Source organism: Scyliorhinus torazame, chromosome 7, assembly GCF_047496885.1.
Source record: "Scyliorhinus torazame isolate Kashiwa2021f chromosome 7, sScyTor2.1, whole genome shotgun sequence".
Taxonomy (NCBI): domain Eukaryota; kingdom Metazoa; phylum Chordata; class Chondrichthyes; order Carcharhiniformes; family Scyliorhinidae; genus Scyliorhinus; species Scyliorhinus torazame.
Genome location: NC_092713.1, coordinates 50,970,743 through 50,993,840, shown reverse-complemented (window position 1 = coordinate 50,993,840; position 23,098 = coordinate 50,970,743). Strand labels below are relative to the sequence as shown.

The following is a 23,098-nucleotide window of genomic DNA, read 5'->3' as shown; positions in this document are numbered from 1 at the left end:
GGTGATGCGGATCCTCAGGGAGTTTAGGGACTTTTCCGGGTATAAGCTTAACGTGGGGAAGAGTGAGCTTTTCGTGATACACCCAGGGGACCAGGGAAGGGGGATAGACGAGCTTCCATTTAAGAGGGCGGAAAGGAGTTTTCGGTACCTGGGGATCCAGGTGGCCAGGAGCTGGGGGGCCCTACACAAACTCAACATGATGCAACTGGTGGAGCAGATGGAGGAGGAGTTTAAAAGGTGGGATATGCTGCCACTCTCCCTGGCGGGTAGGGTGCAGTCGGTGAAAATGACGGTGCTCCCGAGGTTCCTTTTTGTATTCCAGTGCCTCCCCACCCTGATCCCTAAGGCCTTTTTTAAGCGGGTCAGCAGGAGCATCATAGGATTTGTGTCGGCGAAAAAGACCCCGAGGGTGAGAAGGGTGTTTCTGGAGCGGAGTAGGGACAGAGGAGGGTTAGCGTTACCTAATCGGTGTGAGTATTACTGGGCTGCCAATGTGGCGATGATACGCAAGTGGGTAATGGAGTCGGGGGGGGGGGGGGGGGGTGGCGTGGAAGAGGCTGGAGATAGCATCCTGTGTGGGCACGAGTCTGGGAGCGTGGTGACAGCACCGCTGCCACTCCCACTGACTAGGTACACCACGAGTCCAGTGGTGGCGGCCAGTTTAAAAATTTGGGGGCAGTGGAGACGCCACAGGGGTGAGGTAGAGGCTTCGGTTTGGTCCCCGATCTGGGAGAACCATCGGTTCATCCGAGGGAGAATGGACGGAGGGTTCCTGAGCTGGCACAGAGCAGGAATTAGAAGGATGGGGGACCTGTTTTTAGATGGGACGTTTGCGAGCCTTGGGGCGCTGGAGGAAAAATTTGGGCTTCCCCCCGGAAATGCCTTCAGGTACATGCAGGTAAGGGCGTTTGTAAGACGGCAGGTGAGGGAGTTCCCACTGCTTCCAGCACTCAGGATCCAGGATAGGGTGCTCTCGGGGGTGTGTGTTGGAGAGGGCAGGGTCTCGGCGATCTACCAGGAGATACAGGAGGAGGAGGAGACCTCGGTGGAGGAGCTGAAGGGTAAATGGGAGGAGGAGCTTGGGGAGGAGATAGACGAGGGTACGTGGGCGGACGCCCTGGGTAGGGTTAATGCTTCCTCCTCTTGCGCCAGGCTTAGCCTGATACAATTTAAGATTCTTCACAGAGCGCATATGACAGGGGCGAGGCTGAGCAGGTTCTTTGGGGTGGAAGACAGGTGTGGGAGGTGCTCGGGGAGCCCAGCAAATCACACCCACATGTTCTGGGCGTGCCCGGCACTGGATGGGTTCTGGAGGGGTATTGCGAGGACGGTGTCTAAGGTGGTGAACACCCGGGTTAAGCTGAGCTGGGGGTTAGCACTATTTGGGGTATCGGACGAGCCGGGAGTTCAGGAGGCGAAAGAGGCCGGTATTCTGGCCTTTGCGTCGCTGGTAGCCCGGCGGAGGATTCTGCTACAGTGGAAGGATGCGAGGCCCCCAAGCGCGGAAGCCTGGATCAGCGACATGGCAGGATTAATTAAATTGGAGAGGGTAAAATTTGCCTTGAGAGGGTCAGTGCAAGGGTTCTTCAGGCGGTGGCAACCGTTCCTAGACTTTCTAGCGGAGCGTTAGGAGGTGGTCAGCAGCAGCAACCCAGAAGGGGGGGGAGGGGAGGGAGGAGGGGGGGGGGGGTTGTACTTTGTGTTTTCTACTGTGTTTATCGTTGCTTAATGGGGGGTTTGTATATTGGGGGAATTCATGATGTAGTTGTAAGATGTTTATTTATGTGTTCTTTGTTTTTCTTTTTTCTGTAAGGGGGGGGTTTGTTGAAAATATGTAAAAATTTGAATAAAAATACTTCTAAAAAAAAATGTGAACTCCCTCTCCTCTGCCCACACACTCCCCTTGTTTCTCGGGAAGGGGCTGATGGTTACTGGGAATATAATTCCACAGGCAGCAGTAGTTCTCGTCCAAACTCCCGTGCTTCACATGTCGCGTAGATAGTGAATGTCAGCGGGCAAATATTTCCCAAAAAGGATGTAATTTAACTGACTTACAAAAGGACATATGGACTAATTACAACCCAGGCCTTCCTTAAGGGATCTCTTATCTACTCAACTCCTCCTATGAGGTCCTTGTCCAGTGACTTCAGTGTGAGAGGTGGTAGACTGTTGTGGCTCAGATTAGGACTCTTCTTGTCAGCAACCTCTAGCGTCTGAAGCCTGAGAAGGACCAGCTACAAATTTCAGCATCTTGGCGTCTGCCGTGACTGTGGTGAAGATGTGCTGTCACCCTGAGAGGAGACAACATACACACCTTCCATTGCATTACTGCTCATGCTATTGACCTGCAGCTCAGCATTACCCCTGATTTATGGAGAGCAGTTTGTAGGACATTGGTGATGCATCCTGATTGATTTGGTCTCCCAGCCTAGCCTGTCTATGACAGAGAGGATAGTGAAATCTAGAGAGACTGCCTGGCTCCAGTATGAGTATTCCTGACGGTTTCTATTATGGGCATTGCTAATTTCTGCCAGAGGGTCTGGATACACTGTTCACTCAGTTCGCCACATATTCCAATAGTTTACCGTAGAGTGTTGATGCCATGCACTCGAGCACCAGACAAATTGGTAAAAGATTCTTCTGTAATTTCTGATAGAAGGCCCTTGTTACTGTCGAATATACCAAGCAATTGCTGTTGGCTTAAACCAGTTTTCTTTTGAAGGCTGGGTTCCAAAATCTGCATTTTTGCCTTCTCAGTAGAATTATTACCTGAGCTTGCCCTCCAGGAAGCCTATTGCTGGGTTGTCCATTCCACTTGCACCTGCTCACATGTGCCTGGTGATCATTCGCTGCAGGCTCTCTAATGCACTGTGCATGACCATTTGGCATGCCTATATCTGTATTGCTGTTTGGAAAAGTGAGAGATGATTGGCCACACAAGGAAAGTGTGTAGATGCTCTCTTAAAATATGGTTGTAGCTTTTCCTGTTCTTGAAGTCTCTGTGTCAGTTTGTCCGACGTAAAATGTGGGAATTATTGCTCTTTTCTTTATCTAAACCATAGTGTGTTTAACCCGTATACGGTGGACAAATGATCACACAAGTTGTTTAGTACAATAATACTTTATTAACATACACAAGGTCATTTACTTAATCAAACAGACGTTCATCCACATTGGACTATAAACTAATACACTTAAACGACTGTAATTTAACTTCCAGCTGACCAGCAAATACAGAGCAGATATGGCCTTACCTGACTTCTGGTAGTCTGGCAGTGCTGGCGTTCTGGTAGGTAGTCTGTGTCCTCTGTTCTGGTCCCTCTGTGGATGGCGTGGGCTCTTCCTGTCTGGTGGTGGATTCACCATTGTTGTTGACTGTCGATGATGTGGTCAAGAGAGAGAGTGGTGACCTGCGTTGTACCTTTTAACTTGCTTGGATTTCCATGCCCCTTTTGTGGGCGGTCTCTGGATCGTTGTCAATCAATTGATCAGGGCTCCATCACCCTGATCGATCAAGTCCAATCAGGGGCTGCCACATCGCTTTTGGGGCGGGCACTCAGTGGCCATGCCTGGAAGTGTTGGGGGCAGGGGCTTGGGTGCCGCTGTGTCTGGTAAACAATGTGATTGACAGGATAGTTCTATTGTTTCTGGGAAGACCTTTTAATGGCCTTTTTCCTGTGCTAGTTTCTGCATAGGTCTGAGCTACAGCTTTGTGTATTTGCAGGCTGCAGCCTGTCTGTGTTCAGGCTTGGCCAAATTTCCCAGCGTTCTTTGCGGGAGGCCATTTTAGATGGTCACAGAATGTATCAATGTATGCTGTGGAAGGGTCCTGAAGATACATGAAACAGCTCACAATACATTGTGGTGCTGAGAGATCTTGGTTCAGACTTGTTTGTGGCCTACCAAAACCAAATAAACCATTCCAAGCGTAGATGAAAGAAGCCATCCTTGTGCATCAAACATCCTTGTCCATTTATTTTTGTTTATATTTTCTTTTTCTTTCCGCCACCCATTCCCCTCTGTGTTATTTGTCTGTGTGTGTGTGTAGAGAGTGGGGCAAGTTAGGAAGGGAGGGTTTAGAAAGGGGTAGTAGATAGTTACATTCTCAGTCCATTTAATTATAATACTGTACATTATAAAAGATTACTTGTGTTTTAAAGTTACAAATCTGGTGACTATAGTTTATTGGGTTCAACTAAGGACCTCGGGTATGTTTTGTTTTGCTCTTGACGTAGCATAAGCTGCTTCCTTGATGTGCACTCTGACAAAGGAAGGTTCAGACTTGGAGATAGCTTCAACACGTTTATTGAACTATTAACAATTCTCCGACTTGGATTTGATGCTACTGTTAATCCTTCTATAGCTACTTAGACTGACTAACCAGTCTGCTACAATCCACGTGGTGGGAGTGATGTGTTTCAATCAACCCTGTGTCTGTGCTCACTGAGAGTCTCCACTGGAAAGAGGAAGATCATGTGTGCAGTGTCCTTATATATGGGTTGGTGTAATGCCCTCCTGTGGTAGTGTCACCTCTGTGTGTATCGTGAATGCCCATTGGTCGTGTCCTATCTTACTGACCTATTGGTTGACTGTCTGTGTGTCATGTCTCTGGTGCTCCCTGTAGTGTCTAGCTAGATGTAGTGTATGTACATTAACCCTTTGTGTACTTACAGTGATGTATATCACCACAGGGTATTTTAAATAAAATCTAGTTTTACCAGTGTTGCAACTCCGAGTCAATGGGGCCGGAATTGACTGCGCACTAGCCCAGGGTGGCAGGTTAAACCACCAGTCAACTCTCCCCCTCAAAAGGGAAAGCAGCCTACGGCCATCTGTACTATAGCGACTTTACCTTTTTCACTTAGGAAATGTGTGCATTTGTTAAAGCAGAATATCAATCATACGCCGTAATTGCTGTGGTCAAACTGTGTTTCTATATTCATTGTTTTAAAGGCTCTGGATGCGACACAAAAGTTCAACTGCATCACAGAATTTCTTCCTGAATGTCTCACACAACTTGCAGATTTGCAAGGTATGAATAAAGGACTCTTGTACGGGATCCCCGTCAGCATCAAGGAAAACATAAATTACAAGGTACAGGTTCTTGTGGAAAGTGTATTTAAATATTGGATGTTGTATGCTCTCTGGAACTTGATATTTGCATATGTGTTTTGTGTTATGTTGCTTGAGGAGCTTAAAAATCCAGAAAGTATCGGGAAGAATACAGGTCCTGTATCTATGACAGTCCAATTTGCTGTTTAAGAAAGCAGTCATTATTCTTTTTCTATCCTCGCCACTTGCTTCCCTTCACTTGCAAAGGCACTGGATACCTGTCATCATTCAGGGTATCTTTTTAAGCTGCAGTCACCCTCTGACATCTTGGACAAGTGGTCATTATCCAGGGATGACTCTCGACCAGGAGCATTGGCCTGGCTGCAAAAAACAGGGGGACACTACAGTTAAGCCGGATTCTGTCCTTTCCAAAGTCTTTACACATGAACTTTTAGCAGCAGCTGTTGGATTGTGCTGAGGAGTAGAAAAGGGCTTCTTTGCCCTTCCTCATCTAGAGGCTTTGAGGTTGATAACAACATTCCTACTGCCACCTTAATTAAAACCTGAACATAGACCGGGAATCAAACCTGTAACCTTCCGATTTTTATGGCTCAGCAGCTTGAAGCAGTGGCCATCATTTCAGTCAATATGTTTTGAGTAAGGCTATGGCCTAATTTTCTACCATACTGGGAACTTTAATTCCAGCGCATAAGAAGGGCAGATTCATCATTAGCTGGAAGCAAATATCAACCACATATTGTGATTCCTGACAAATGGAATCCTCCACCATAAAACAGCATAGAGATGACGGAATTCTCTTGTATTGTTAAAGCACGTGCAGTGAGGTGATCACAGCGCAGGTAAAGAGTGCATGGGAATAAGTGACCGCCAGACAGAGCAAGAGCACTAGTCAGGAAGTGCAGGAATTCCCCTGGGTTTATCGCCCTCTCTAACAGAAACAGAAAATGCTGGAAAATCCCAGCAGGTCTGACAGCATCTGTGGAGTGAGAACAGAGCTGAGGTTTCAAATCAAGGCTCTGGATGCAACAAAAAAATCCAACTGCATCACAGAATTTGACGAAGAAACGTTAGGTCTGTTCTCTCTCCACAGATGCTGTCGGAGCTGCAGAGATTTTACAGCATTTTCTGGTTTTTGTTTTCAGATTTCCAGAATCTGCTCCAATTTGGTTTCTATCCTTCTCTAATAGGTTTGTAATTTTGGATACTGTTGGGAGAGGTGGTTTCTCAGGGGAATGCGGCAAGAGCTGGGTCTGTGGCACCACGAGTGGCTCAGTGCACAAGGAGGGAGAAAAATGTGTGGAAGAGTAATGGTGACAGGGGATTTTATTGTAAGGAGAACAGAGAAATGTTTTTGTGGCCGCAGACGTAACACCAGGATGTATGGTGTCTCCCAGATGCCAGCGTCAAGGATGTTGCTGAGAGACTGCAAGACATTCTGAAGGGGCAGGGTCAACAGCCAGAGGATATAATCCATATTGGTACCAATGACATAGAAAAGAAACGGGTTGAGGTCCTGAAAGCCAAATATAGGGAGCTAGGAAATAAATTAAAAAGCAGGACCTCAAAGATAGTAAAAAGGCAAATCTAAAGGCACTGTATCTGAATGCATTTGCAATAAATTAGATAAATTAATAGTGCAAATTGGTATACACGGTACAATATGATTGTGATTATGGAGACATGACTGCATGGTGACCAAGGCTGAAAACTGAATATCCAAGGATATTCGATATTTGGGAAGGCCAAACATAAAGGGAAAGGAGACGGGGTAATGTTGTAAGTTAAAGATGAAATCAGTGCAATAGTGTGAGAGAAGATCGACTCAAAATCTATATGTAGAATTAGTCTGGGAGGAGCTAAGAAGCAACAAAGAGCAGAAAATATCAGTGGGAGTTGTCTATAGGCCTCCATGCAACAGTGGTAAGGTATGGGATGGCATTAAACAGAAAATTAGAGTTGCATGTAACAGGAATGCTACAGTAATCATGGGTGACTTTAATCTACATATAAATTGGGCAAACCAAATTATCAACAATACAATGTGTTATGGATACCTGGTCAGCTCTCAACAATGGCTAAGAGACTGGACCAGAACAATAACGTTTTAAAGTTTTACGGTGGTGCAGAAAGATCAATTTGTTCCATGAGTGATAATATACGAAATAGGGCTTAGTTATTTTATAAACAAGCTTTATTAAAATGAACAAAAAGCAATATTTAAACTTTTAAACTTCAATCCAAACACTAACAGATTACATGTAGTTTCTTAACTTTAACGCGGGTGTTCCATTAATTAGCACTTCAAATGAACCTACAGCTTTCATTCCACTTACACAGCTGACAAAGGTGACACTTGCATTTATGAAGCAAGTTTTCTGCTGTTAGTCAAGTTACTTTAGAATCTTTTTCAAAAATCTATCTTGGGGACAGATCCATGACCTCCTTCTCTGGCTTTTCAAATACTTCTCTACCTGTTCAAACAGGATTCTTCCTGTCTCTCTGAACTCTGCCCAGGCAGCAGGGGGCTCCGCAGAGGGGCCACAAAAGCACCAAAGAATAAGGAAAACGAAGAAGGGGGGAGATGGGGGAGGGAGGACGGAAATCGGCGAGGCAGATGACGGGGCCCAAGAGAAAGGCCACAAAGAGAGGACCCCACAGTCCCAATTCAGAAAAGGGTCAAACACATGCACATGTCGAACTAACCCTGCACAGGGAGGGTCTCCAGCCCTCCCCCCCCCCCCCCCCCCCCCCCCCCCCCAGATAGAAACATGTCAACAAAACCGGCGGACGAGCCAAGTCACTGTACATCCAAAAGGGGGAGAGGGATCGAGTCGAGGTACCCAGCACGTAATGGTCCCCCTCTCCCATTTTCTGATGGTGCTGTTGCATGTAAATAAGTAAAACCCTACAAATATGTAGGGGGCTATTCTCCGATATGGAGGCCAAGTGTTCGCGCCGTCGTGAACGCCGTTGGCCAGCACCAGGGGGCCAGCATGGCGCCGGAGCGGTCCATGCCGCTCCAGCGTCCTTACGCGGCACCAAATGGGCGCTGCGCCAACCCGCGCATGCGCAGTTGGGGCAGCCCAATCCTGCGCATGTGCAGTTGAGCCGCGCCATCCTGCGCATGCGCGGGGAACGTCTTACGCATGCCGGCCCCTCACCAACATGGCGCCGGTGTTCTTGGGCCACACGCGGAAGGAGGTAGGCCCGGGGGGGGGGGGGGTGGGGGGAGGCCGGCCGACCAATTGGTGGGCCCCGATCGCGGGCCAGACCCCATCGGAGGCCACCCCGGTGAAGGAGCTCCCCTCCCTCCCCCACAGGCCCCCCCCCCCCCCAGCGTTCCCACAGAGTTCCCGCCAGCAGCGACCATGGGTGGACGGCGCTGGCGGGAACCTGTCGTGTCGTAGCGGCCGCTCGGCCCATCTGGGCTGGAGAATGGCCGCTTGCCGGTTCTCCGAGCGGCCCGGTGTGAATCGCATGCCGCTGTTTTCCGGGGGGTGGGAGAATCGCGTGCGGGGGTCGGAGCGGCGTGGCGCGATTCGCGCGGCGCCCCGGCAATTCTCCCACCCGGCGTGGGGGGGGGGGGGGGAGAGAATAGCGCCCGTAATATAGAATACAGAACCGATTAAATACACAAACAGTTAGGGAAGTGGAGGCGGGGGAGGGGAAGGCGGGTGGAGGGGGTTATTCCTGTTATTATATGTTATTGCATGGTTTTCGTAAATTTTGTTAAAAAAACCATTAGAATCTAAATAAAAATATTTTTAAAAATAAAGTATGTGATAACCGGGCACTTAGAAAGTACCAATAGGATTAGACAAAGTCAACATGGATTTATGAAGGGGAAATCCTGTTTGACAGACCTACTGGAGTTTTTGAGGACAGAACTAATAGACTAGATAAGGGTGAACCTGTGGATGTTGCGTATTCCGATTTTCAGAAAGCTTTTGATAAAGTACCACATAAGAGGTTAGTGCTAAATTAATGCTCATGGAATTGGGGTAAAATATCAGCATGGATTGAGAACTGGTGTGGGCAGCATGGTGACACAGTAGTTAGCACTGCCATGGACCCGGGTTCAATTCCTGCCTTGGGTGACTGTGTGGAGTTTGCACGTTCTCCCCGTGTCTGCGTGGGTTTCTTCCGGGCACTCCGTTTCTTCCCATAGTCCAAAGATGTGCAGGTTAGGTGGATTGGCCAGGCTAAATTGCCCCTTTGTGCTCAAAAGATATGGAGGTTATGTTAAGGGATTATTGGGGTAGGGTGGGGAAGCAGGCTTAGGTGGAGTTCTCTTTCAGAGGGTTGGTGCAGACTCGATGGGCCAAATGACCTCCTTCCGCACTGTGTGGATTCTATGATTCTATGGTTAGCAGACAGGAAACAGAGAGTAGAAATAAATGGGTGTTTTCAAGGTGGCACATGGTGAAGAGTGGGGTCCCACAGGAATCAGTGCGTGGCTTCCAGCTATTCACAATATACATCAACAACTTGGGTGAGGGAACCAAAAGTAATATTTCCAAGGTGCTGATAACATGAAACTTGGTGGGAATGTGAGTGGTGAGGCAGATGTTAAGAGGCTTCAGGATGATTTAAATAAGTTGAGTGGGTGGGCAAATACATGGCAGATGTAGTATCATGTGAGTATCAATGTTAAGTTATCCACTTTGGAAAGAGAAACAGAATGGCAGAGTATTCTTTAAATGGTGATAGATTGGGAAATGTTGACATACAAAGGGACCTGGGTGTCCGAATACACCAGTCACTGAAAGCAAGCATGCAGGTACAACAAGGAGTTAGAAATGGAAAATGGCCTCCCTCTGTCATTGGAGGGTTGGGTGCAGGCGGTTAAAATGAACGTGTTGCCGCGATTTCTGTTTATTTTCCAATGCCTGCCGATTTTCCTGCCAAAGGCTTTTTTCAGACAGATTGTGGGAATGATTACTTTGTTCATATGGGGAGGGAAGGTGGCCAGAGTTAGAAAGGTGCTGTTACAGAGGGGAAGGCAGGCAGGGGGTTTGGGTCTTCCGAACCTACTGGGCGGTGCATGTGGAGAAGGTGTGGAGCTGGGTCAGAGGGGTTGATTCCCAGTGGGTCAGAATGGAGGAGAGTTTGTGCAGGGGGTCGGGATTGAAAGCACTAGCAACAGCGCCGCTCCCGATGGCCCCCGGGGAAATACTCAGGGAGTCCGGTAATAATAGCTTCATTGAGAATTTGGAGGCAGTTTCGTCAACACTTCGGGTTGGGGGCAGGGTCAAGGGAAATGCCAATTCGGGGGAACCACAGATTTGAGCCAGGGAAGTGGGATGGAAATTTTCGGAAATGGGAGGAGAAGGGAATTAAGACACTAAAAGATTTGTTTCTTAGGGGTCGGTTTGCAGGATTGAAGGAGCTGGAAGCGAAATATGGGTTGGAGAAGGGGGAAATGTTTAGATACATGCAGGTTCGAGATTTTGCCAGAAAGGAGATACAGAGCTTCCCGGTGGAGCCGGCCTCCACATTGCTGGAGGAGGCGCTGACGACAGGGGGACTGGAGAAGGGGGTAGTGTCAGCGGTTTATGGAGCTATTTTGGAAGAGGAGAAGGCACCACTGGAAAGGATCAAAGCGAAGTGGGAGGAAGAGTGGGCGAGGATATGGAGGAGGGGTTCTGGTGTGAGGTGCTCCGGAGAGTGAACGCCTCCACCTCATGTGCGAGGTTGGGGCTGATACAGTGGAAGGTGGTATACAGAGCACACCTCACGAGGGCGAGGATGAGCCGATTCTTTGAAGAGTAGAAGATGTGCGTGAACTTTGCAGGGGGGGGGGGGGGGTGCCCGCTCATCACGTTCATATGTTTTGGTCCTGTCCAAAGCTGGAGGATTACTGGAAGGAGGTTTTCCGGGTAATTTCTAATGTGGTGCACGTGAAACTGGACCCGGGCCCCCGGGAGGACATATTCGGGGTGTCGGACCAGCCAGGGTTGGAAAACGGGTGCAGAGGCAGATGTTGTAGCCTTCACCTCGTTGATTGCCCGAAGGAAGCTCCTGATGGGTTGGAGAGCAACCTCTCCACCCTGTGCCCTGGCGTGGCGGGGGACCTGTTGGAATTCTTGACTCTTGAGAAGGTTAAGTTTGAACTGAGGGGAAGGATGGAGGGGTTCTACAATTCATGGGCATTATTCATTATGCACTTTCAAAAACTGGATAACATTGAACATTAGTTGGGGGATGGGTGGGAGGGTTTGGGGGAGGGGGCGGTGTGTGTTGATGGTGACTATGGGTGATTCCTGATTCCTTTTTGTCATTTGTTTATGTGAACATGCGGGCGAATGTTTGGGGTTTGGTGGGAGGATGGGACCATTGTTATTGATATGGGGATTGACATATTTGTGACTGATTATTGTTTATTGTTAGTGGGTGTAAATTTGGGAGAAAATGTGAAAATGGAGGAGAATAAAAATATTTTTAAAAAAAGAAATGGAAAATTGTATGTTGGCCTTTATTGCAGAAGGACCTGAGTACAGGAGCAAGGATGTCTTACTGCAGCTTGTACAGGGCTTTGGTGAGACCACATTTGGAATATTATGTGCAGTTTTGATTTCCTTATCTAAGAAAGGATATACTTACCATAGAGGGAGTGCAGCAAATGTTCACCAGTCTGATTACTGGGTTGGCTGGGTGTCTAGAACAAGGGGTCACAATCTTGAGATACAGGGTAGGCCTATTAGGACTGAGATGAGAAGAAATGTCTTCATTCTGAGGAAATTCTCAACCACAGAAGACGGTGGAGGACAAGTCACTGAATATATTTAAGAAGGAAATAGATAGATTTCTATCCTTTATAAAGGTGTCAAGTGTTATGGGGAGAGTACGGGTGTATGATGTTGAGATTGAGAATCGGTCATGATCATATTGAACGGCGGGGCAGGCTCGAAGGGCTGAATTGGCCCCGCTACTATGATCGATGTTTGCATTTCCCACTTCCATGAGGTTATAAGAGGGAGGCCTGGTTGCTTTTAACTGCTGGGCCCCATTTCAGTATGAGTGACTGGCTGTCTTACCAATTGAGCCAAGAATTAGACATCCGCCGTGTAACATGTGAAATTTCAGATGGAAAGCCAAGGATAATGTAAAGGGGCAAAACACTTCTTCCAGCAAGGTGATTTGAATTTTGTTGGAACAAGGCTTGCAATAATTGTGACGCCAGTGCTATTTAGTGAGAGGGCTGCCCTCAATTTTCCTACTTTCATTCTGGAGGTCCTGGTAGAGCGTATTGAGAGAGGAAGGATGTACTTTTCACCAAACAGCCGCCAAGGTATCACTAGGGCAGCACTAGTATGGGTCTCCACAGAACTGGGTCATACCCACAGGACCTGGCTTCCCTGTCAGAAGGGATTTGCTAACCTCATGGAAAGCAAGGGTGAGTACAGCTTTCACCTCCCAGCTCTCTCAGAAATACCTGCCAATATATATTTTAACCCTCCACCATCGATCTCAATGAAACTCTTGTGGTGCAATGAGTAGCGTCCTGTCTCTGAGCCAGAAACTCCGGGATGAGTCCTACTCCAGGACTTGATGGTTAAGGAAGGTGCATTTATAATGCAGTAAAACAGATTGAAATCAACCTGCCAGTCCTTCCAACACATACCAATGGCAGGTGGTAAGAGTGGGAGAGGTTCTTGGTCGGCGACGTGATGGTAAGAAAGCTGGAGCCTCTACTATCCCCATTTATATCTCCAGATTACAATATGCATGGAAAAGACCATATAGCCACAGCAAGCCAGACTCACTGTGAACCGTAATATATCACTCATCAGGACAAATCCAACCTGGCTAATTATTGCTCTATCAGTCCACTCTCAGCAAAGTGATGGAAGGTGTTGTAGACAATGCTATCAGGTGGCACTTAGGAATAATATGCTCATTTTCACACTCAGTTTGGGGTCTGTCGTGTCACCCAGCTCCTGACCTCATTACAGCTTTGCTTTATCAATGACTTACCCTCCATCATAATAAGATCAGAGTGGCAAATTTGCGGATGATTGCATAATGTTCAGCGCCATTTACATCTCCTCAGATACTAAAGCAGTACCCACCCCCCCGGACATTCAATGGCATTACCATCGCTGAATTCCCCACTATCAACAATGCTGGACATTATAATTGACCAGAAACTGAACTGGACGAGCCAGATAATACTGCAATTACATGAGCAGGCCAGAGGTTAGAAATCCTGTGATTGGTAACTTACCTCCTGACTCCACATATCTCGTCCACCATCTGCAAGGCACAAGTCAGGGGTGTGTTGGAATACTCTCCACTTACCTGGATCAGTGTAGCTCCAATTATACTAAAAAAGCTGGACACCATCCAGGACAAAGCAGCCTCCTTGATTGGCACCCCATCCCCCACTTTCAACATTCACTCCCTCCACCACTGATGCACAGTGGCAGCAGTGTGTACCATCTACAAGATGCACTGCAACAACTCACCTAACCTCCTTTCACAGCACCTTCAAAACCTGTGATCTCTACCACCCAGAAGGACAAGGGCAGCAGATACTTGTGAACACCACCACCTGGAGGGTCCCCTCCAAGTCACATACCATCCTGGCTTGGAAATATATCATCGTTCCTTCACTTGTCGCTGGGTCCAATAACCTGGAACTCATTTCCTAAGAGCACTCTGGGTGTACCTACACCACATGGACTTAAGCATTTCAAGAAGGCAGCTCACCACCACTTTCTCAAGAGTAATTAGGGATGGGCAACAGATGCTGTCCAAGCCAGCAATGCACGCATCCCATGAACGAATAAAAAAAAAGTGGACTGGATAAAACGTAAATTGCATATGGCCATTGGAGATATCAGTCTCCACAGTTGCACTGCCCAATGTCTCCGATGCGAGATGGGCAGACAACTGTTGGGGTACTCTTCCACAGTTTCGAAACAAGCCAGATTCTGGGGCGAGATTCTCCGACCCCCCGCCGGGTCGGAGAATCGCCGGGGGCTGGCGTGAATCCCGCCCCCGCCGGCTGCTGAAGTCTCCGGCACCGGATATTCGGCGGGGGCGGGAATCGCGCCGCGCCGGTTGGCGGCCCCCCCCCCGCTCGATTCTCCGGCCCGGGTGGGCCGAAGTCCCGCCGCTAAAATGCCTGTCCCGTCGGCGTAAATTAAACCACCTACCAAAGATGTGCGGGTTAGGTGAATTGGCCAATGATAAATTGCCCTTAATGTCCAAATTGCCCTTGGTGTTGGGTGAAGGTGTTGAGTTTGGGTAGGGTGCTCTTTCCAAGAGCCGGTGCAGACTCAAAGGGCCGAATGGCCTCCTTCTGCACTGTAAATTCAATGATAATCTATGATTAATCTAGGACAAAGGTTCGGCACAACATCGTGGGCCGAAGGGCCTGTTCTGTGCTGTATTTTCTATGTTCTATGTTCTATGTACCTTATCGGCGGGACAAGCCGGCGCGGGCGGGCTCCGGGGTCCTGGGGGGGGGGGGGGCGCGGGGTGATCTGGCCCCGGGTGGTGCCCCCACGGTGGCCTGGCCTGCGATCGGGGCCCACCGATCCGCGGGCGGGCCTGTGCCGTGGGGGGCACTCTTTCCCTTCCGCCTCCGCCACGGTCTCCACCATGGCGGAGGCAGAAGAGACTCCCTCCACTGCGCATGCGCGGGAATGCCGTCAGCGGCCGCTGATGCTCCCGCGCATGCTCCGCCCGGAGATGTCATTTCTGCGCCAGCTGGCGGGGCACCAAATGCCTTTTCCGCCAGCTGGCGGGACGGAAATTCATCCGGCGCCGACCTAGCCCCTCAAGGTTGGGGCTCGGCCCCCAAAGATGCGGAGCATTCCGCACCTTTGGGGCGGCGCGATGCCCGTCTGATTTACGCCGTTTTGGGCGCCAGTCGGCGGACATCGCGCCGTTTCCGGAGAATTTCACCCCTGATCTCCCACCATCTCTCACCTGACAGAGGGTAGACAAGCACAGAGCCCATGTGCTGTGTTTCCATTGTGTCGAAAAACAGGGGCTAATTGCCCTTTTAAGTGCTTTAATTGGCTGCCTGCCACTGCGAGAGGTGGAACAACCAATTCAATGTGAAGCCCAAATTTCCATCCCTGCCCCTCATAATCTGCCTCTGTGGGTCTGGGAAAACTCTGCCCAATGGAGGGGTGCCCTCTAATTTACCTCTTATAAGAACAGTATGAGTAACTTCAGTTCATTCATGGGATGCTTCCGCAGGTTAATAGGTTGGGAAAAAGGCACAGGGGACACTTGCCTTTATCAATCGTGGCATATGTTCCAAAAGTAAGGAAGTCAAGTTGGAGTTATATAGAACATTGGTGAGGCCACAGCTGGAGTACTGTGTGCAGTTCTGGTCGCCACATTATGGGAAGGATGTGATTGCACTGGAGCGGGTGCAGAGGTGTTTCACCAGGATGTTGCCTGGGATGGAGCATTTAAGTTATGAAGCCAGATTGGATAGGCTTGGGTTGTTTTCGCTGGAGCAAAGAAGACTGAGGGGTGACCTGATCGAGGTGTACAATATTATGAGGGGCATGTACACGGTGGATAGGGAACAGCTGTTCCTCTTAGTTAAAGGGTCGGTTACAAGGGGACACAAGTTCAAGGTGAGGGGTGGGAGGTTCAGTGCGGATTTGAGGAAAAATGTTTTTACCCAGAGTGTGGTGACGGTCTGGAATGCACTGCCTGGGAGGGTGGTAGAGGCGGGTTGCCTCACATCTTTTACAAAGTACCTGGATGAGTACTTGGCACGACTTAACATTCGAGGCCATGGGCCAAGTGCTGGCAAATGGGATTGGATTGGCAGATCAGGCGTCTTTCATGCGACGGTGCTGACTCGATGGGCCAAAGGGCCTTTTCTGCACTATATTTCTCTGTGATTCTATGATTCTGCGATGCTGGTGTTTTTGGCAAAGCCAGCATTTGCTGCCTGAAACTCCTGAGACGGTAGTGGTGGGCCACCTAATTGAATTGCTGTAGTCCACGTGATGAAGTTAATCCTGTCATACTGTCAGGTAGGGAGTCCCAAGATTTTGATCCAATAATGATGAAAGGACTGGAATAGGCTGGAATTCTCTAGCTATTGGGATTCTCTTTTCCCGCAACGCGCTCGTCTGCCCACGGGTGTCCGGTGGCGTGGGATGACTTCAAACCCCATTGACGAGCGACAGGAAGCAAGAATCCTGCCGCCAGCGTGCTGCCGGGAAACATGCGGCTGGGGGACCAGAGAAGCACTCCCCGGATTCAAATTAAGATGGTGTGTAATATGGAAATGAACTTAGTCGTGCTCCCATCCATTCGCTGCCCTTCTCCTAGGCAGTAAAAGTTGTGGATTTGCTTACTGTGAAATATATAAGCTGTGCAATGTGTCTGGTAGATGGTACACACTACAGCCACTATGGTAGTTGAGGGCGTGAATGTTCAGATGGTGAACTGAGGGAGGCGAGGTTAGCTAGACTATACCACAGCCACCTTGCATGCAGTAATCTGTACCTTCACATGCATTGTACACACGCTGACATACTTATCCACTTTTTTATTCTCAAAGGAAGTTGCTACAATTCATGTCACATTCAGCAATTTGATCTGCTCTTCATGTCCACTATCTGCTTCACCCTGTCAGTGGCGTGAATCCAGTGCATACGCAGGGGGTTTCTTCTCCGCGCTGAAAAACCGGCAAAAAACCGGCGGCGGAGAATTCGGCAGCTGGCGCCGGGGCGGCGGGGTGGCGGGGCGGGATTCACGCCGCCCCCTGGCAATTCTCCGGACCGGCGGGGAGCCAGAGAATCCCGCCCAAGGAGTCCCCTTTTTTGTGTTTTGTTCTCAAAATCTGTTTGGTCAGGGACCTCTGAACATCAATGAATCTGTTGTGCTGCAAGTTTTGCAGACATTACTCAGGCAAGCACTAATTTTGTAGGCTTTGAATCTGTGAGGAAGATATCAAGAATACAAAGCTTGGAATTGAAAATTACACATTGCAAATATGAGAGAACAAGACTGCTCCACTGATTGTGTCCAGAAGAGGAAGTTAATTGTTCATACTTGAAAAAGGTGTTTCATGTTTCTGATTGGAAAATTTTCTTGATTAATGTCTGTCATTTGAGATGTAATTTTGCCCAGAGCTCAAATGTTCTCTGCAAAACAACAAGTATTGACATTTTAATCAGTGCTAGACATGCCTGACATAATGGGCGCGATTCACCCAAAATATTCACTCAAAGGGCGTGATTCTCCGGAAAGATTTCAAAGTGTGGTAGCGAGTGGGAACTGCCGCGAGCTTCCCGGCGCTCGGCACTGCGAGGCCGGCATCGCTATTCAATGTTAATTGACCCACTTAACGAGGTCCCATGGCTTCTCACCGCAAATGGCGATTCACCGGGACAGTGCCCGCCAGCCCCCCACTAACAAGGTCAAGCAGCACTGAAGCAGCTCTTGCTCACCTCGCAACCAAGATGCCGAGAAAACTGGCCCCAAGGTTCGGCGATGCAGACCTGGCGAGGCTCGTAGATGCAGTTGGATTTGGATTTGGATTTCTTTATTGCCATGCATACCGAGGTACTGTGAAAAGTATTTTTCTGCCTGCAGCTCAAACCAGATCATATGTACATGGAAAGAAAATACGTTAGAGGGCGACGCAAGGTAAATACATAGACACAGACATCGGGTGAAGCATACAGCAGTGTAGTATTAATCAGAACAGCCCATAGGAGAGTGTCAGTGTTAGAATTAAATTTTAAGAGATTAGTAATTTATAGCAGATGTAAGAAGAGGATCGATGTGAGAGAGCTTGCAGAGAATCGCCAAGCTCCAGCATCGTCTTGAGGCCAGGAGGGATGTCCTGATCCCCCAAGGGTCCCGGAGTGTGAGCCACAGGGCAGTCAGTGCTGCCTGGGACGAGGTGGCGGTGGCTGTAAGCTTTGGGAGTGTGACCAGGAGGACAGGCCGCCAGTGCTGTAAAAAGGTCAACAACCTACACCGGGCAGCATTGGTGAGTGGACACCAACACCCCCCCCCCCCACCCCATCCCGAGACCCTTCTGCACCCACGTGAGCATCCACCCCCTCAACTCTCCATGCGGTCCACAACCCTCCCTTCACCACCCCTCTCCCTTCAACCGCTCCAACCCTTCCTTCACATCCTGCTCCCCACCACTGTGAACCGCGCGTGTGGCTAATGATGATCTCTCCGTGTCTCCTCAGGAGAACCCCTCGCACAATCGCCAGGAGAGAGCCCAGACTGGCAGAGGCGTGCCGGACCTAAGAATCCTCACCTCCTTCCAGGAACTGTCCTGGAAGTGATGGGGGTGGCCGAGGACAGGACGATCACCAAAGCATAGGCTAGCAGACGGCGCAGAGGTGAGGAACCGCCGGGCCCCACCCAGAGAACCTGTCAAACATGAGTAGTGATTGCCTTACTGACTGACCCATCCCTCCCACTGACCACATGTCCATTCTCCCACAGGTCCTCCAGCCGATGGCGCAGGCCCATCCCGAGTGACTCCCTCTTCAGCCTCCCAGGAGAATGATTCGGAGGACAGCTCCGATGAAGACACGATCGCGGCGTCACAGCTGTCATCCTCACCCTCCACCAGCGCAGATATACGCACCTCGGTGGGAAATGTTTGTCAGGCTTCTGGGGCACAATCTGGTGAGCACCACACAGCTGCTGATGCTCGTCAGGTGGAGGCGGGAACCCGCTGGCAAGACAGCAGTTGGATGGCTGCTGGATCCCAGAACCCAGCTGGGTCCCAGCCTGATGCTGAGCCTGTGGTACAGGATTACCCGGAGCTGATGGAGAGGCTAGGGTGAGGTCAGGACATTCAGAAGGCAATGTAAGCGACACTCCAGCAGGTGCATAGCCGATTGGAGAAGTCCCAGAGGCTACGGACACAAGAGATGTTACCGGCAATGCATGGCACCGAAGCTAACACTTCGAGGGTGGTGACTGCAGTGGAGAGCCTGTTGCATGACGTTGGGACCATGAGTGAAGGTGTCGGTTACGGCCATGGCTGAGGGTCTCGACACAATGTCCGGCTCACTGGGGGATGTGACCCACTACCAGGCTGACCTTGATGAGGTGCTGCGGGACATGCCCCACTCTCAGTTGGGAATGGCCGAGATGCTGTGGAGCTTGTCCTTGAAGAGGCCGGGGTGACTGACTAGCCCAGGATGTAGCTGCCGTGTACACTCCCCGGGAAGCGATCACACGCATGCATGATCTTCATGTGGTGGTCATACACGAGCTATATGTTCAAGGAGTGGAGCCCCTTCCTGTTAACGTCGGGCACTCCCAGATGGCTCGGTGAGTGCAAGGCGACATGCATGCAGTCTATCATCCCTTGACCTGGAGCATTCCGGCGATGGCGGAGAACCCTTCTGCCCGGGCATCCTGTAGGGCTTGGTCCATGTCAAAGTTGACATAGTTTTCCGCCTAAGCAAACGGGGAATCCTGTCGGATGCACCTGTGGGCTGTGGCCTCACACTGCCCATACTTTGACCCCGCAGGAGAAGATAGCCCATAACAAGAGCGAAAGGGCAAAGACAGGAGGCGGGACGCAAGAGATGCCCTGGAGATCGCTGGGTTGTCCGAGGATAGAAAGGTTACTGACAGCAAGGTTGGCTTGCGCCAGAGAAGTGAGGATCCACTGCCCCTTCACCCAGATGACCTGTCTCAAGTGATTTGTTGATATCCCACAAAATGATCTTTCTCTTTCACTGACCACATGTTCATTGTCTCCGGCTGATGTGACTGGGCCACCTGGAGTCATTCCCTTCCCTGCCACCCAAGAAACCACCTCAGAGGAGAACTCCGAGGAGACTACTGGCAATGCGTCACAGCTATCACCCTCACCTTCCACTAGCGTAGAGACACACACCTCGGTGGGTGACATTAGTGGACAAGCTTTGGGGGCAATACCTGGTGAGGACCCATAGTTGCTGATGCACATCAGATTGAGGTAGGAACATCCAAGGGAGGCCGCAGTCGGAGATCTGTTGGATCCCAGGACTTAAGTGGGTCCTAGCCAGATGTCGAGCCTCTGGATAAGTTTATCCCAGAGCCGATGCAGATGACAGGACACAGCTGTGAGATTCAGGGGGGTTGTCACTGACATTCCAGTGACTGCAATGCCGTTTTGAGGAGTCCCAAACCCTTCAGGCGCAGGAGGTGGTGCTGACCGTGCATGGCACCGAAGCCAACACTGCACGCAGTGGGAAACCAGGAGTCTGAAGTACGTGCTTTGAGTGATGGTGTCCAAGGCATGGCGAGGCCTGTGGCAGTGAGTCTGCCGGGGCCCACTGGCTCCAGGCACTCCTGAGGACGTTCGCCAAGGGCATCAAAAGCCACAAAAAAGCATCAGGCTGCCTCCACCTCTAATGTGCATCCTGAGGACACAGCTAGACGTAGCACTAGGCAACAGAAGATAAAAGAGAGCGAGGGCACAGGTGAGGTCGCCATCTGTAACTAAGAGGAATGGAAATTTGTTACATTGAAATGATCACCATTAAAACATTACACACTTGATACATGTGCTACCTCTGTCACTTTAATCTTCACCTCCTGTTCCTCCTGCTCGACCCCCACCCCCACCCCGCCCCCCCCACCCCACCCCCGCGCAACCGTCCCCCCCACAATGGTCCAAGGTCAAAAGCCCCTGATGTAGACTCCGTCATGAGGATGGGTATGAGCGTGCTGTCAGCAGCAAGACAGGAGTCAGACTTAATCCAATCCAGAGAGCACCAGAGCTTTCCTCATAGCGATTGGTCATCACTCTCCTGCCATGTAAACGGCCCCTCAGACAGTGACAATACAGGCCCATTACCCTGGAGTGATGTTATACAGACCCTTGGAGGAGGGCGACAGGTGGTTGGGGAGGGGGTGGAGTGATTTAGGAGAGTTAGTGGTGGTGGGCTGTGGGCGGGAGGTGGGGCTTGAGCTCATGGACGCAGCTTCGTCCTAGGAGAATCTGGAGACGATGAGGACCTCACTGATCCTCCTGGATGTCAGCCCTTGCCACTACCTGTCCTCCGTCCTTCAGCTCCTCCTCGGGCTCATCCTCAAGCTCCTCCTGGTCTGCCTCCTCCTCCTCTGACAAATCTGCATGTCCCCCGCCTTCTCCTCCTTCAGCATGTCGCCACACTGCTGTGCCAGATTGTTAAGGGCTCACAAAGTAGGAGACCCTCTGGGAGGTGTGCTGTAGGACTCTGCCAGAGCGGTCCAGGCATTGGAATCTCATTTTCATATAGCAGCCCGATGCACCACTTTTTGACAACATAGGCCTCATTATATTGGGTCTCTGCCTCGGTCTCAGGCCTCCGCACTGGCGTCATCAGCCATGACCTTAGTGGCTATCCCTTGTCCCCTACAAGCCAAGCCGTCATCCTGGGGTGGTCTTCGAAGACACCAGAGATCTCTGAGTGCCCCAGGACATAGTTGTCATGCATGCTTTCAGCATAGTGGGCACACATGCATGATCCTCAGGCAGTGGTCGCACATGATCTGAATATTCAGGGAGTGGAACCCCTTCCTGTTAATATAGGAACTCCCTGATGCTCCTGTGCTAAGCAGGGCGTCACGCGTGCCTTTGATTGCTCCCTGGACCTGGGGCAAATTTGACGCGTGCCTTTGATTGCTCCCTGGACGATGGCGGCAAAACCTGCAGCTCGGGCATCTTGTTGGACCTGATCCAGCTGGAAGGTGATATAGTCAGCTGCCCGGGCAGACGGAGCATTCGTCACACCCTAGATGTATCGCTGGGCTGATGACTGTGATATGCCACACAGGTCCCCGCTTGAGCTCTGGAATGACCCGCTGGCATAGAGGTTTTGTGCTGCAGTGACCTAGATGGCCACCTGGAGCGAGTGTCCTCCACTTCTATGGCATGCCATGTCCGCGAGGATGTGGTACAGGCGCCACAGTGTCTCCCTGCTGAGACGCAGTCTTCTATGGCACACGGTGTCCATCAGCTCATTGAATGTCCACCAACGTCTGTGCACCCTGGCACATCGCTGGCCTCCCCTTCTGGCCCCTTCCTCAGCCTGCTGGGCGGCTGGGTCTTCAGGCTGTGCGGCAGACCCCTGGACATATGGTGTCGCCTCTAGCCTGCGTTGGTGTTGCTTCTGTCTTCGGAGTCTGTCCGCCCCGGCTGCTATCTCTGCCGGAAACAATAGGGAGGCTGTGCTCAGATGTCCTCCGCTCATTCAAGCACTTACCCTTTAGCCGCAAGAGTGTCCTCAGTGCTGAAGTCCTGCTCATTAGTGTTTGATTATTGGCAGCTGCCTCTATGACACTCCTCAAATTCAGGCACACTGTTCAGTCACGAAAGGTTGCAGACGTCCAGTCCACTAATTATCCTGTCAGACAGAGCACCTGTTCCCTCGAGGAGGTAATTGAGAAATTCAGGAGTGTGAAAGGCTCTCACAACTAACTGGGCTAATTCCTCATTTGAAATAGCCTTAAGCTCTGAAGCTAGAGGCTGCTCACATTCAAAGAGGGTAAAATTGAGTTTCATGCAAGAAGCTGTAGCTGGACTCTGTCCTACGTGAGTTTGGTGGGACAGACAGGCTGCAGCTGTGGTTGCCCCTGTTATGGGTCTCCACAATATTTAAAGATGGCTTGAAGGCCTCCCAGACGCAAAGCCCCTCATCACCCTGGCGCAGGGGCGACCCCCGACCTGGACCCTCCAAATCCCTGAACAACTCCGACACGCTGAAGGCACCCCATCCCCCCCCATGAATGGTGGGGCAGCAGCTCCGCTGTTCTTTAGCTGCATGCAGGTAAATAGGGTTCCTCACCTCCTCATTGCATCCCGTTTTTGTAAAAAATTACTAAACGATACTTACGTGACTTCTCACTGGGGAGTCGAGTGACTCCCGGGAGGCCACTGCATTTGAGTTCAATCTCGCAAATTAGATTGAAATGAATGCAAATTAGGCTTAATGACCTTCTCGCCATTTTTGGGGCGATTTCCGGAACTCGCTCCCATTGGGAGCGGCCGGGTGAATTGCAAAATGGTTTGTGCCCGGTACAA

General features: G+C 50.3%; 1 protein-coding gene across 2 annotated transcripts in view; it reads left to right on the top strand.

Moving 5' to 3' along the window:
• LOC140426198 (vitamin D3 hydroxylase-associated protein-like) overlaps window positions 1-23,098 on the top strand; it is a 185,751-nt gene that overhangs the window by 31,276 nt on the left and 131,377 nt on the right. For both annotated transcript variants that reach the window (XM_072510684.1, XM_072510683.1), the window contains exon 4: window positions 4,954-5,094. In XM_072510684.1, the coding sequence (XP_072366785.1) occupies window positions 4,954-5,094 (141 nt within the window). The remainder of the gene's footprint in view (window positions 1-4,953; window positions 5,095-23,098) is intronic.